General features: G+C 45.0%; 1 protein-coding gene across 1 annotated transcript in view; it reads left to right on the top strand.

The window, feature by feature from the left end:
• Positions 1-13,034, top strand: part of GAP43 (growth associated protein 43) — a 57,635-nt gene extending 44,601 nt beyond the window's left edge. Inside the window, exon 3 of the mRNA XM_018571670.1 lies at positions 12,144-13,034. Coding sequence (XP_018427172.1) covers positions 12,144-12,232 — 89 coding nt within the window. The 3' untranslated portion in view covers positions 12,233-13,034. The remainder of the gene's footprint in view (positions 1-12,143) is intronic.
• The last annotated feature ends 1,215 nt before the right edge of the window (positions 13,035-14,249 follow it).

The following is a 14,249-nucleotide window of genomic DNA, read 5'->3' as shown; positions in this document are numbered from 1 at the left end:
TGAATTGAGACTATTGTCTTCTATCATCCTTTGTTTGGTTTTACTAAAATAATCATCTGGATAAAGGTACCCACCATCATGAAATAACAGTTGCCCACTGCAACCAGGCAACCATATTATGTCTAGGTGGAAATGAAAGCCTGTAGGATATTCAAACAAACTCTGCCTGCAGAATGTTATCTTCTAAAGCCATGTGCTGATGATTAGGTTAGTTGGTAGGTCTAAAGGCTTGGGGAGTGTAAAGTTTCACTGTTATGGTGAAGGTCAGGGTTGAGGGAGATACACTTTTGAGGGAAAGCAGAGGGTTGAGTTCATGGTTTGGATCAGGTTACGTGTTAAGGTTTTGGTTTAATAGTTAGGTTAGCTGGTAAGATTAGGTTGGGGGTTGTAGGATTAAGGTTACATGTCAAGAGTTCAGTTAATGGGCTAGGTTAAGTATTAAGGTCAGTTTAAATGTTACAGGTTCCGTTGAATGGTTGGGTTAAATGTTAACGTTAGGAGAAGGTTGTTAGGGTCATTTTACATGTTATGGGTTGGGTTTAAGGGTTGGGTTAGGCGTAAAGATTAGGTTGAGGGATTTTAGGGCCAAGTTATACACTACACATTCTGTTTGATGGTTGGCTTAAATGTTAAAGATACGTGCAGGATGGTAGGGATCCACCCAGCTGCGTGACTGACAGCTGGCTCTGCCTATCTAGAGGCAGAGCCAGCTGTACCCGCCCCCTCCCCCGTCCGTTCCGCCAGTCAGCGCTGGAGGATCGGCGCGGGGAGGGGGGAATCCAGTCCCTCCCCTATCACGGCAGAGAGCGGTGACAGGATCGAGAAGTGAGCGAACGCCGGTATGTGTTCGCTCACCTCCCGATCTACTGGGCCGACCTGTGACAGTCTCATTGTCACAGGTCGGCTAGAACTATGACGTGAGTGAAAAGCACTCACCTCATAGTTCTCCTTTAAGGTTAAGTTTAGGATTGTTATGGTTACGTGTAAAGGGTTCAATTTAAGGGTTAGGTTAAAGGTTGGGTGAAGGTTGTTAAGGTATGGATACATGGGAAGTGTTCAGTTTAATGGTTAGGCTAGGTAAGGTTGGGTTGAGGGTTGTTAGGGTCAGGTTACATGTTAAGTGCTAGGTTAAGTGTTAAGGTTAGTTTGAGGGTTGATAGGGTCAGGGCATGTGTTAAGGTTTTGGTTTAATGGTTAGGTGAAGTGTTATATTTAGGTTGAATGTCCTTAGTGTCAAGTTTCATGTAAGGGTTCAGTTACAGGTTAAGGGTACGATTTAGGGGTTAGGTTAAATGTTAAGGTTAAGTTGAGGGTTGTTAGGGTCAGGTTATATGTTAAGTGTCTTGTTTAAGGGTTAAGGGTTGATGTTAAGTTTTGTTCAAGGGTAAGCATTAAGGGTTTCTTTTCAAGATTAGGTTAGCTTTAAAGACCATGTCATCCTGGCAAAGGGGCAGCAAGGAAGAGACATCATGCTCCTCCGGTTAGTAAGATGGGGCCTCTAAAGAGACAGGTAAGCAGTCTTAGAGTTCCTGTCACTGGCTGGCTGTTTGATTGTGCAATCAGACTGTATTGTCAATGGTTTGCTTTAGACCCTTGTATATTGAAACATTTTTTGGCACCAAGGACTACTGCTCCAGGTTGTAATGCCATTTTGGCAGCCCATTCTAGTGGGTGTCAACCACAGAAGTGCCAGCATGAGCAGGTCCTCTTTGACAGCTTACCAGCAAAGACCTTCGCTGTACAACGACATCATAAAAGCGTTTCATGATCAGTTACCAGGAATACTCTCGAATATTTTTCTAGAAGTCAAATGACCTGTTAAGAGGGAGCAGGGCAGAAGCTTTGGAGAATTCAGCATTCATTTTTTTTGGGCTCTCGGGAAATTGTCAAACCGTTTCCACCAGCCAAAGGTGGCAAGTTTCCGTGGCAACCACGCATCTGTTGTCTAGACACTTGAGCTCTGTGGGTCTCCATTGCCGTCACGACCTTGTCATTCACAGCCCTGGGTGTTCGATACTCTCAGCAGTCACGTCGTTGTCCCAGGGTGACAAGCCCTGACGAGCGAGCGGAAGAAAAGTATTTTTAAACCCTTCAACTGGAAAAACACAGAAAAATCAGATCAGTCAACCAAGTCTGTCTCAGCAGGTTACAGGATCTTACATAAGCCAACTCCACGGTGATCTGAAGGAGCCAGGCAAAACTACTATGACTGCATGATGTCCTAGGAGGGGCTTTGAGAAAGAATGGGAGGAGCTGCTTTACCCAGCAGCACAGAGTATTTCAGGAGAGAAATGTTAAACAGAGAAAGGAGCATTCGGATGCATTAAGATTTGGAAATTCAGACGTGTCCGAATTTTTTTAAAACATTTCCAAATTTTGATTTGGAACGAAACGAATCGCACAAGTCTAGAACCAACCATAGTTCTTCTGCGGATTTAGGCTGCCTCAGTTGCTTCTCTCTCTTCGTGTAGTTCCAGACAGACGCAATGGCAAATCAGGACTCTGTGGTCTTCCATCTCAGCCAGGGCTCCCTGTTCTTCTTTTCACTAAAGATAGCTCATGTTGGGTGTGTGTTTGGGTGTCATTGTCCCGCTGCATAATTAATTTTGGACCAATCAAAAGCCTCCCTGATATAATTGCATATGGATAATTATATCACTGTACTTTTCAGCTTTGAAGAGACCATTAATTAATCGTTCCATGTGCAGCAATGCAACCGCAAATCTGCACGGAACCTTCACAAAGCTTCACTGTTGCCTTCAGACTCCTTGTACTCTCCAGGCCTTCGTCAAACAAATTGCCTTCTTTTACAGCGGAATATTTCAAATTTGGACTTGCCGGCCCAGAGCACTTGCTGCCATTTTTCTGTACACCGGTTTTTGCGTTTCCTGTATAGGCAAGTCTCTTGGCAATGCATAGGCAAGTCTCTTGGCCTTTTTTCTATGTCTGAGGTATGGCTTTGTAGCTGCAAACCATTCATGAAGACCACTTCTGGCCAGACTTGTAGGTGCACCAAGATCCCACTAGATTCTACTAAGTCTGAACTAAGAGTGCCACTGGACATTTTCTGATTTCGAAGGAAAGTCAGCATGCTGGGTCTTCATGTGCTGCACTCTTTCCTTGGCCGACCACTCCATTTACAGTCCTCGCAGTTGCCTATTTCTTTGTGTTTCTGCACAAGAGGTTGGCCGGCACATCTGAAGACACCTGTCTTCCATGAAATTGCTGCTTGTGTCCGATGCTTCTTTTCTTCCTCTTTCTTCATTGCTTTTCTCAATTTTTTTTCACTTTCTTACTTTTTCTTTTGAGTCTTTTCTTGTATTCAGCCTTCTTCTCCTTTTTCTCCTCTGGCATTGCCCACAATGCCTGTTTTGGGCCATATTTTTGGGCCTTGTATTTTGCTTGAGTGTATTTTCGAGTATATAACCTTTTGTGCTGGTGCCCCTATTTATTTGGTGATTGATCGGAGCGGAAGGTTTTCCATGTGTTGTTTTGTGTTATTTGGCACTCGTGCATCGTTCCTTTTTCTATGTTCCGCTTTGTGATTGTCATTGTATGTACCCCTCTTTGCAAAAAAACCTTTAATACAATATTGTGGAATACATTTCTGCTTGTCAGAGACCTAGATGATGTGCTAGAACCACCCTATGTCTTGTTCCTGCTCTCAGTTTTACCATTGTGTACATTTTTTTCACTGTGAACTGTATTCGGCAATCTCAACTTCTTAGGAGAGCCTGGCTTTTCCTCACCCAGTTTATCCCTGTTTTCTATATGATCCAATGATGCCGGTTTAAAGGCAAAGGGTGAATACACCAAGTAATAATTTGATCTATTTATTTTTTTCCAGTTTTTGCACTTGATAGGTTGTTAAATCATAAACAAAATCTATTCATTTGATTATTTTTGGAAGCATCCTCACTTTACAGCATTTTTTTCACAAGTGCCTAAGACTCTTTTGCACTGTGTAGCAGTAGATATCTGCTGTTAGGCAGGTTGCCTCCCATTGAAATCGAAGACTGTGCCATACGGCGATCTAGAACGGAGAAGGAGTCACTGTTCTGACTCATTTTACTTGTGTGTGTGTAAATGTTTAGCTTGGGTTATTCATCTCTAAATGCAAAAGGTTTTTGACAAAAACCATAATGAGACATAAAGAAAACATGTTTTTAGGGTTCCTAACCACTTGAGTACCAGCCTGTAATACTCCTTTTTTCCCAAGCCATTTTCAGTGTTCTGTGCTGTGATAGTTAGACCGACATTCACTCAGTCGTGCAACATTGTGTCCAAATTCATTTGATATTTTGATATCTTTTTTTTGAGACGGCTTGATCTTTCTTTGGTTAAAACATGGATCTCGTTGATTGTGCACTAGATACATTATGTGTGCAGGTCATACACAGAAGGAAGAGGTGAAGGGATACTGTGCAGACTAGGGATGCACCAATACCATTTTTTCTGTATCGAGTACAAGTACCAATATATTGCTTTCTGTACTCGCCGATACCGAGTATGGATACTGGTGTATCCGCTGCCATGGAACTGACTTCCTGGGCAATCAAGAAGCCGGGTGGCAGTTATTGACATGCTGCCCAGCTTCCCGATTGCCTGGGAAGCCGCCTCCATTTTGTTTGGCCGGCTCCATTGTGATTGGCTGGGAAACCGACTTCCCAGCCAATCAGCATCGAGCCGGCTTCCCGCCCAATCAGGAATCTGGGTGGCCAATAATGACCAACCTCCTGGCTTCCTGATTGGCCAGGAAGCCAGCTCCATGCTGATTGGCTTGAAAGCCGCTTCCCAAGCATTCAGCAAGGATCCGGCTGTTTGACCGGCCCGATTTTGATTGGCTGGGAAGCCGACTTCCTGGCAAATCAGCAAGGAGCCGGCTGTTTGGGTGATAACTCGCCACCCGGCTTCCTGATTGCCTAGGAAGCCGGCTCCATGTTCCCCTATGGCACTGACGGCCAGAGGAAATCTTCCTCTGACCAGAAGTTTCGGTATTGGGGAAGGTACCATTGCATTTGGGCAAATACAAATACTCGCATCGCAATACGAGTACGAGAATCTGTATCGGTGCATCCCTAGTACAGACAGCAACAAAGTATTCACCCACACACCAAGATCCAGTGTATCAAAGCATCTTTATTTAACACCTACAGCGGTCCCTTCATCAGGCAAACATAGCGAACATAATCACTAGTAGAAACTAGTGATCTTGGTACACCTACAAGTCTGGTAAAAAGGATGGTCTTCATGAATGGTTTGCAGTTACAAAGCAATACCGTGGAACCTACAGTGCTCCCTTCATCAGGCAAACATAGTCAAATAAAGACGCTTTGATACACTGGATCTTGGTGTGGGGGACCAGTGGCGTCACAAGGGGGGTGCGGGGGGTGCGGCCCGCACCCGGGTGACACCATTGGAGGGGTGACAACAAAATGACTCACAGTCATTTTGGTGTCACCCCCCTCTGAAAAGTCGGGCGCTCGGTCATGGACCGAACGCCCGACAGTATCAGAAGAGAGGAGGGGACCCGGCGGCATACCTTATCCCGCCGGGTGACTGGTACCTCCTCTCTCTGCCGGCGTCCATAACCAAGATGGCCGCCGGCAGGTATCAGAATACTGCCGCGCGTGCGCGATGATGTCATCGTGCACACGCGTGTTGACGTCACGCGCTTGCGCAGTGATGTCTCGGCGGGGTGACACTCGGTTACCGCTCTGGGTGTCACCCAGCCTCGGGACGCCCCTGTGGGGGACTACTTTGTTATTGTCTTGCACCATCCGCAAGTCATTCCAGCACCCAGTTGACTCTTACATTGGAATTACGGTCTGGAGTTCGATGGTTGGGATTCTGTACAGGTCACATACTGTGGTAGGATGGAGATGAAGGGCTTAATGTACAAGGTAAGGGAGGTGAAGGATTCTTATACAGGTCACTGCAGAGACATGATGGAGATCAGATGCATAGGAGATGAAGGGAGGTGAAAGGGTTAAACAAAACACAAACTTACAGCCAGTGAAGATCCCTCATCAGGAATCAGCTGCTGCTGCTGATCCATTCATTTATTAATTTCCCATTCATAAACTTCAACTATTTCCTCTCCTTCCTCCATAAGAGGAAGAGGGAGGGATCATCAATGCAAACAGTAGTATGTTTTGTGATCATGGTGATTGGTCATCACTGCGATCACGAGGTTGATACATAGTGTCTGTGAAGTGAGCCATCTAATAGAGGCTCAATTAACAGGCTGCAATGGGTGCAATGGCTGAACAGGGGTGGTATCTCCAGAGCCATTTATAAATGGGGTAATATTTTGTTTTTTATTACAAACCCACAGCTAGTGAAAATCACTCCATCAGCTGCTGCTCCGTTCATTCATTTCCCATTCATAACCGTCAACTATTTCCTCTCCTTCCTCCTTAAGAGGAAGGGGGCGGGATCATCAATGTAAACAGTAGTATGTTTTGTAATCAGTGTGATTGGTCATCACAGAGATCACATGGCACAGAACCACTAGAATTGACTTGTACATTGTGTCTGTGAATTGAGCCATATAATGCGGGTTCCATTCACAGCCATTAATAGGCACAAGGGGCGCAATGGTCGCCCTCCCAGGTGTCAGGGTAACGTGCGCGGGTGTCCCCACACCGCATGCCGGTACCCACATGGGAGGACCAAATGCGTGACCACACCAGACAATGCCTATGAGCTTATAAAATGTGCCCGCTGTACATTTAGCTCTGCTTGCCCAAAGCAGGGCTAAATGTAGAAAACAACTACCCGCCCGTAGTCCCGGCCATCGGGAGATAGGAATTCCACAACCCTTGCTGCCCCTCTACTCCCTGCTGCCCCAAGGCCGGGCCTTGGTTGGCCTTGTGGGAAATCCGGCCCCGCTGGCAAGACAACAACTGAGTAATAAACCGATCCAGGTCTCCTTTAAGCATTTCCTGCGCGACGTCTATAGATCTTATATTTTCTGCATTTTGCTACTACGTCACATGTAAAGTACACAGTTCAATTTGCAGTCACCTGGATAATGCCTATAAAAAGCGTACCTAGATATTACAGCTGGCGGGAACGCTGCCCCGAAACTTACTAACGCAACGGCTTGTCAAAAGTACGTTGCGGCAGAGGCAGCGAGTGAAAAGATTTCCGAGGCATTGTGAAGAGAACCTTTCCGGATGGAGGTGTGTATGCGCTTTATTGTATACGGTGAATGGCTCAGTCTCGCCATTAAGCTAATTACCCTTTTAAGGCTGTAATTCTGGATGCTCGCTGAGAGCTGTTCCACTTTTTTTTTCAGACACAATCCTTTTATTCCGATACTGCAAGTTGAAAAAAAAAAATAGCCATTATTACTATTCACGTCTGCAGAGCTACATTTATTTTAGAGTGTGAGGAAGTGCTTTTTCTTTTTTCTTTTCTTTATAGCTGAACTCTGGGCACATATAAAATACATTTAATCTTGTTATGTTTTCTTTGTGCGCAGAAACATTCAGGTTGGGAGAAGGAGAGGCGGTACTGCTTTATACAATGCTGTCAGTCTAACGGTATGAACGTGCTTACAGGGGGTGAGAAATAAAAAAATGACATCGTCAATGTAGCTCCTGCTCATTCATTGTTCAGCCACAGGCTGGGGTGGGTTCTAGACCAGGCTGTATTGCTGTTCTGCCTTCCCGGTCTAAGCATCGAAGGTGTGACCTCTGTAACGTACAGCTGTGGCAAGATAGCAGTAACTCCCAATCTCAGAAGTGTTAGCAGACAGTTGACTCAATCCATATGACACTTTGAAGATCCTTGAGAACAGGGGTGTCACAAGGGGGGTGTGGGAGGTGCGGCTTGCACTGGGTGACACCATAAGGGGGGGTGACACCAAAATGACTGACAGTCACTATGTTGCCGTGAAGAAGGGACCCTGTGTGGTCCCTGAAACGTTGGCTGTATGACGCTTGTGACATGTTAATTCAATAAAAAGCAGAAAGATTGCACGCTTTTGGTTGAGTGCTGGTGATCTCCATTTGCGGGCTCTGATACGTTGGGCGGTCATGGACTGAGCTGCATGACGGCTGAATGAGAGAGGAAGGAACCCTGGAACATACCTTATTCCGCTGGATGAATGTCCCCTCCTCTCTTTGCCAACATCCATCACCAAAATGGCTGCCGGCGGTGAAGTGCACGTGACGTGATTACCTGCGTGCACGATAAAAAGTGCTTTACTTCTTGCACATATCATTGAGTGCTGGTGACCTCTATTATAGTGCCCATCAGAGCATGCATTTTGGCTCACGTTCACACAACACGGAGGTGTGAACCTGGGCTTAAAGGAGAACTATGGGGTTAAGGCTTTTCCCCATAGTTCTCCTTAGGGTAACGGGAGGACACAAACTAGCGTCCTCCTGTCACCCCAGGCTCAGTATACCGCGAGCTGTAGCTCACGGTATACTGAGACGCCGCAGCTGAAGCGGATCCCGACAATTATGCCGGGATCCGCCCAGCTGCGTGACTGACAGCTGGCTCTGCCTATCTAGAGGCAGAGCCAGCTGTACCCGCCCCCTCCTCCGTCCGTTCCGCCAGTCAGAGCTGGTGGATCGGAGGGGGGAATCCAGCCCCTCCTCTGTAATGGCAGAGAGCCGTGACAGGATCGAGAAGTGAGCGAACGCCGGTATGTGTTCGCTCACCTCCCGATCTACTGAGCCGACCTGTGACAGTCTCATTGTCACAGGTCGGCTAGAACTATGAGGTGAGTGAAAAGCACTCACCTCATACTTCTCCTTTAACTGACATCATATGCAGATTGAAGCTCATCCCTTTGACCTTCAGATGAATGAAACACAGACAATACAAAAGAAATGATGTTACTTTGTATCTCTCTATGTTGTCTGAACAATGTTTATAATCACGGTGCCAGATGGTCTGTTTTTTGACAGCTGCAGCTTCTACAGCTTCTGTATTTACATATCACATCTTGGCTGTCATTTTGACAGTTGGGAATTGGCAGCAGAGGGGCCCAAGTACAGGACGTACTATAGTTATTATTTGGTGCAGGACTCCATGCCACTGCTGCCAGCACAGGATAAGGTGAGCATGCTGCAGATGGGTAAGTATAACTTCAGGGATTGGGTTCGGGTTTCCTTCTGTTGGTCTCCTCTTTCCGTTCTCCTTCATCTTTCCATCTCTCTTTTTCTACTATAATGTTTGCTGCTGCCGTCTCCACCCTTGTGCACAGGAGTGTGAAAACTTTAAACTTTTAAAGGGCATTTAATAGGCTTAAGGAAACATTTAAGCTTTTTTTATATCCTATCAGCAAGTGTTTGTTACAAGTATATGCCGGGGGGACGCGGAGAGGTAGTAAAATACTAGTTTTCACTTGTGAGCAAATCCGTCTTTGTGGCGTTTATTATATTAATGTGTTTTTTTTTTTATTTCCCTTTTTAAACCTGTGTGGTGTTGTTCAAATTACAGTAGGATTATATGAGATTAAAGTAATCTGTGTCCTAGAGGAGCTGTAATCTTATTTGCGGAGTTATAAGGAAGACGGGCCGGTTGGCATAAAGTAGGATTGATGTATTGCCGGATTACCTGTTCAGCGGGATATAAAAAAAACCTTTTCTCTTTGCCTCTGAATTTTTTTGACCATTAAATATCTTGCAAGCAGTAAGAAAATTATTTGAAAGGTAAAAATGATCATACAAATATGGAGAATCAAATTGTGAGTGTAGGCTTAAAGGAGAACTATGTCCTCCTGTGACCCAGACGTCCTCCTGTGACCCAAAAATCAGCATATAGCGGGCTATTGCGCTGCAGCCAGAGTCGTGCTGCAGCCAGGAATGATCCTGATAATATTGTCAAAATCCACCTGCTGTCTGATTGTGCCTCCATGTTTACACATCCTGAAGTTAAATATACAATAGCACATGTACAAGAAACCTGCTCTACCTATTACCTATGCCCACAGATTGAAGGAAGAAGGTGAATGCCGGTGCTCAGAAAGGGCTCCTTCCACCTCAAACCACAGCATACATATAACAAGTTCCAGCGCACAGCTTCTTGCATTGTTCCTTTATTAAATAGCAAAAGCATGGTTCACATAGAAAAGACCCTCTGACGCGTTTCAGCCACACATGGCCTTAGTCATACCTGACACAGCTATGACTAAGGCCATGTGTGGCTGAAACGCATCAGTGGGTTTTTACTCTGTGAACCGTTCATTTGATACTAAATAAAGAAACATTTGAGTTGTATTCCAACGGTTTTCTATTACCGACACCCCGGCTTCATGCTATACAAAGTCCTGACCATTTTTTTTCTCCACTGCAGTCAAAGTTGTACAGTTCGGTCAAGGCTGTGATTGGATAGAGAAGGAACTGCGGCTTACTAATGAGGTCCTCTCTGTGATACTTCCTCCAATCAGCTTATTGGATTCGTAGCACTGTGCAATGCAGCAGAGCCAGCTTGAGTTATGGTTTCCTGCCCCTTCGCAGGTTGAATGTTGATGTGCTTATATAGGAAACGAGTATACAGACTTCATTTAGACTGAAGTAGAATATAAAAAAATAATAATAACTTCAACTTTCACACCTGTACACCTCCTATGGACCAGAGCGATTTCCACATTGTTTATTCAGCAAGAGCTTTGTCATTACTTAAAAGAGAACTATGGGGTTAGGGCTTTTCCCCATAGTTCTCTTAAGCGTCACGAGAGGACATAATCTAGCGTCCTCCCGTCACCCAAAGCTCAGTATATAATGAGCTACGGCTCGCGGTATACTGAGACTGCCGTAGCCGGGACGGGTCCCGACATTACTGTTGTTATTTTCTTTTTTATGCAGTCCATAAAAATTTTAAAAAAAAACACTTTTTTTCCAATTCAATCAGTGTTATTGTAGATAAAAAGTATAACATTTATTCTATAATGTTACACATTTAAAATCCCACAAAAATTAGAATTCTGAAAGCATTGCAAAGGAAATACAGTTTTTTGTTTTATTTCACTTTTTGTAAAATTAGATGAGGAGAGAAGAGGAAGAAGGCTTTATTTAGGGCTGATTAGTGGTTAAATAGGGGCAAATATTTTTTATTTAAAAAACGTTTTTTACGCACATTGAAACTCAAGCGTCTGATCTGCAGATGATTGAATCAGAGTAAATAAAAAGTAACAATGTTACTTTGTATCTCTCTGTCTTTTGTTCCCCATGGTCCCTGTGTGTGTTGTAAAGTAGTCACCGCTCCAAGCTCGCTCCCGGGATGGACTACAATCTCATGTTTACTTCACTCATTTGTATTGAGATTGTAGTCCATCACAGGAGCGAGCTTAGAGCGGTGACTACTTTACAACACACACAGGGACCATGGGGAACATAAGTAGCCCCCCTCCAGAAGGAAGGACAGTGTCAGCACCAATTCAGAGATGATTGGAGGATCTACAGCCGAGTGATACACAAATAAGATACATTGTTGTTACTAGTTAAAGGAGAACTATGAGGTGAGCGCTTTTCACTCACCTCATAGTTCTAGCCGACCTGTGACAATGAGACTGTCACAGGTCGGCTCAGTAGATCGGGAGGTGAGCGAACACATAGCGGCGTTCGCTTACCTCTCGATCCTGTTACGGCTCTCTGCCGTGACAGGGGAGGGGCTGGATTCCGATCCGCCAGCGCTGACTGGCGGAACGGACAGGGGAGGGGGCGGGTACAGCTGGCTCTGCCTCTAGATAGGCAGAGCCAGCTGTCAGTCACGCAGCTGGGCGGATTCCGGCACAATTGTCGGGATCCCCTTCGGCTGCGGCGTCTCAGTATACCGCGAGCAGCAGGGTGACGGGAGGACGCTGGTTTGTCCCTAAGGAGAACTATGGGGAAAAGCCTTAACCCCATAGTTCTCCTTTAAGGTACCTGAATGCATTTTTAAAATGTAACTCCTGAGTTTAGTATCACTTTAAGCTTTGTATGTAACTTCTGCTGCCTATACCTCTGGATCAACTATTCACTTTGACATAAGGGAAGTCTCCACTTCCTCAAGTTCTCATTGTCCGTGTTTCAGGTTTATAAGAAATTCAGGATATGCATTGATCAGTTATGATGACATTGAAAACATGCATTTTCAAGGCACCCGGTTGCTTATTTTGTCTCGATGTGTTCTTCTTGCAGGTGATGTAGAAGGAACCAAACCTAGCGAAAGTGCCCAACAAGAAGAGGCTGCAAGCGACGAGACCAAGGCGGACCAAGAAAATGCCTGAACACATTGAAATGTCCCCCGTTATCTCCTCTTGGACTCCATTGTTTTGCCCTTATGAACCACCCTATCCGTTCTCTCGACCTCCCCTCCCCTTCTCCTCCTCACGTGGGTTCCTCCACCTCACCCCTTTGCCCCCCTTCTATCTCTCTCTCTCTCTCTGTGTGGCAGATTCTATAACAGGCAGGAAAGTTTCAGTCCAACAGTGTGGCTTAAACATTTTTTTAAGTGTTTTCTTGGTGTTGTTATGGCGAGTTATCCAGTATGGTCCAATCAATTCATTTTGGAAACTCTTGCACTGTATCCAAGTTTAATACCGCCTCCCGTGACCTATCTCTCTGTTACACTGTGTGCAATGTACTCCTCCCGGTTCCAGATCTTTCCAGTGAAACGTTAAAAAAAAAGAAAAGGCGTCTTTTATTTCCGTTTCTGTTTTCCTTTTTTTTTTTTTTTCTCTTTTTTTTTTTGTTCTTCAATGTGATGGAATGAACTTATCAAAAAACTAAAAACAACAACAAAAAAAAGAATTATTAGCCCTCCCTACAGTTTGTTTTCCAAAAATAAAGCGATGTGCCAATTAGCGTATATATAACCGTCCGCCCCCGTGTGTGTTACTTGTCCTTTCTTGATCTGTTGACTTTTGACGCCACGCGAGAACACTTTTGCTTCCTGCCCGACCTTCCCTTCTGTATCTTCTGAACTTAGCTCCCTGTGTTGTGAATGAAGACGTCACTTTAATGGCATTGAGAATGTACGGTTTTTGATTTGTAGCGCACACGGAGGTAATAAATAGTTCTCGGTTCTCAGCAGTGTCCTGTCCGGTGTCTTCCAGGGACTGTGAAAATTCTAACATAATGGCAGGTTCTGCTAATGTAATGCCCAATTCCTGGCCATGTTTTTGGGTTTTGTTAAGGAGGTGTGAGGGATTGGAAACTCTACCAAGCTTTTGTATGTCTTCCCCATTGGGGATTTCACTCCCTTGTCCTTGTTCGCATCTCTGTCCTAGGCAATGAAGGGCAATCTTCCCAGTGGGCCAGAGGTTCTAACCTTCCCATGCATCCAAAACTCAAAAAATGTTTGGACTTCAAAGTAAGCCTGATGTGAAAAATTATATTATGTTCATTTACATTTTCTGTTCTTGCAATCTTTTGCAAGAACAGAAAATGAAAACCTTCTTGTGCATGCCCCTTTGAAACCAGATTCACTTAAATAAAGGCTTGTGTTCCTCAGCTTCAGGCTTGGGGCTAATTTACATCCCTGTGTCCTATATGGGTGTCATCATTGGCCACTGTGACCAGTAAATTTAGAACTAAGGCACCACACCATAATAAATACAAGTTTATTTCAATGATAGATTGCAAAGCCAACGTGTTATGGGAGCTGTAACTCGACCCTCTTGTTCAGGGCTTAAAAAAAAATGAAACAAATTAATGTTGACTCAATAATCAATATATAGTTGGATGTTATTGAAGTGTTGTGAGATTGAACAACTTCTGTCAGCAGCTGCTTGCATGTTGTTGTTGCAAACAGGGCCATCCCTTTAATGAGACAGCCTAAGGTTGTTGCCTCATGTGGCATCTCATTGGGTCATATGAAAGATGCTCTGGCCAGAAAGGGGGTGGCAAGTGTGCCTGCTGTCCCCTTTCCAGCCAGAGCATCCCAGGTTGCTAGAAGCTCTTAGCAACCTGTGAAGCTCTGGCTGCTGTCCCGCCCAGCTCACTGATGTCACTGGTTGCCAGGAGCTGAGGGGGATGTTCAGGCTGGTGTCCCGCCCTGCTCCTGGCAACCAGTGATGTCAGTGAACTGGGTGGGACGAACTGCCCCACAAGCAAGCCCAGACTCTCCCCTCCTCCCTTAGACATCCATCAACAATGCCCCCCCTTCGGAACATGCACAAAGAGCAACTAACCCAATGCACTGCCCCCCAATCTACAGAAGAACTGTTGGACTATAAAAACGTACCCTTGCAATGGTGTTACCCCTTGCACTGCAAGGATTAAGTGTTTGTTTTGTCTAGTGGA

This window comes from Nanorana parkeri, unplaced genomic scaffold (genome assembly GCF_000935625.1).
Source record: "Nanorana parkeri isolate BGI_ZX_2015 unplaced genomic scaffold, ASM93562v1 scaffold1806, whole genome shotgun sequence".
In the NCBI taxonomy this organism is placed as follows: domain Eukaryota; kingdom Metazoa; phylum Chordata; class Amphibia; order Anura; family Dicroglossidae; genus Nanorana; species Nanorana parkeri.
Note: the sequence above shows the minus strand (reverse complement) of the source record. Positions and strands in the feature narration are given on the sequence as shown.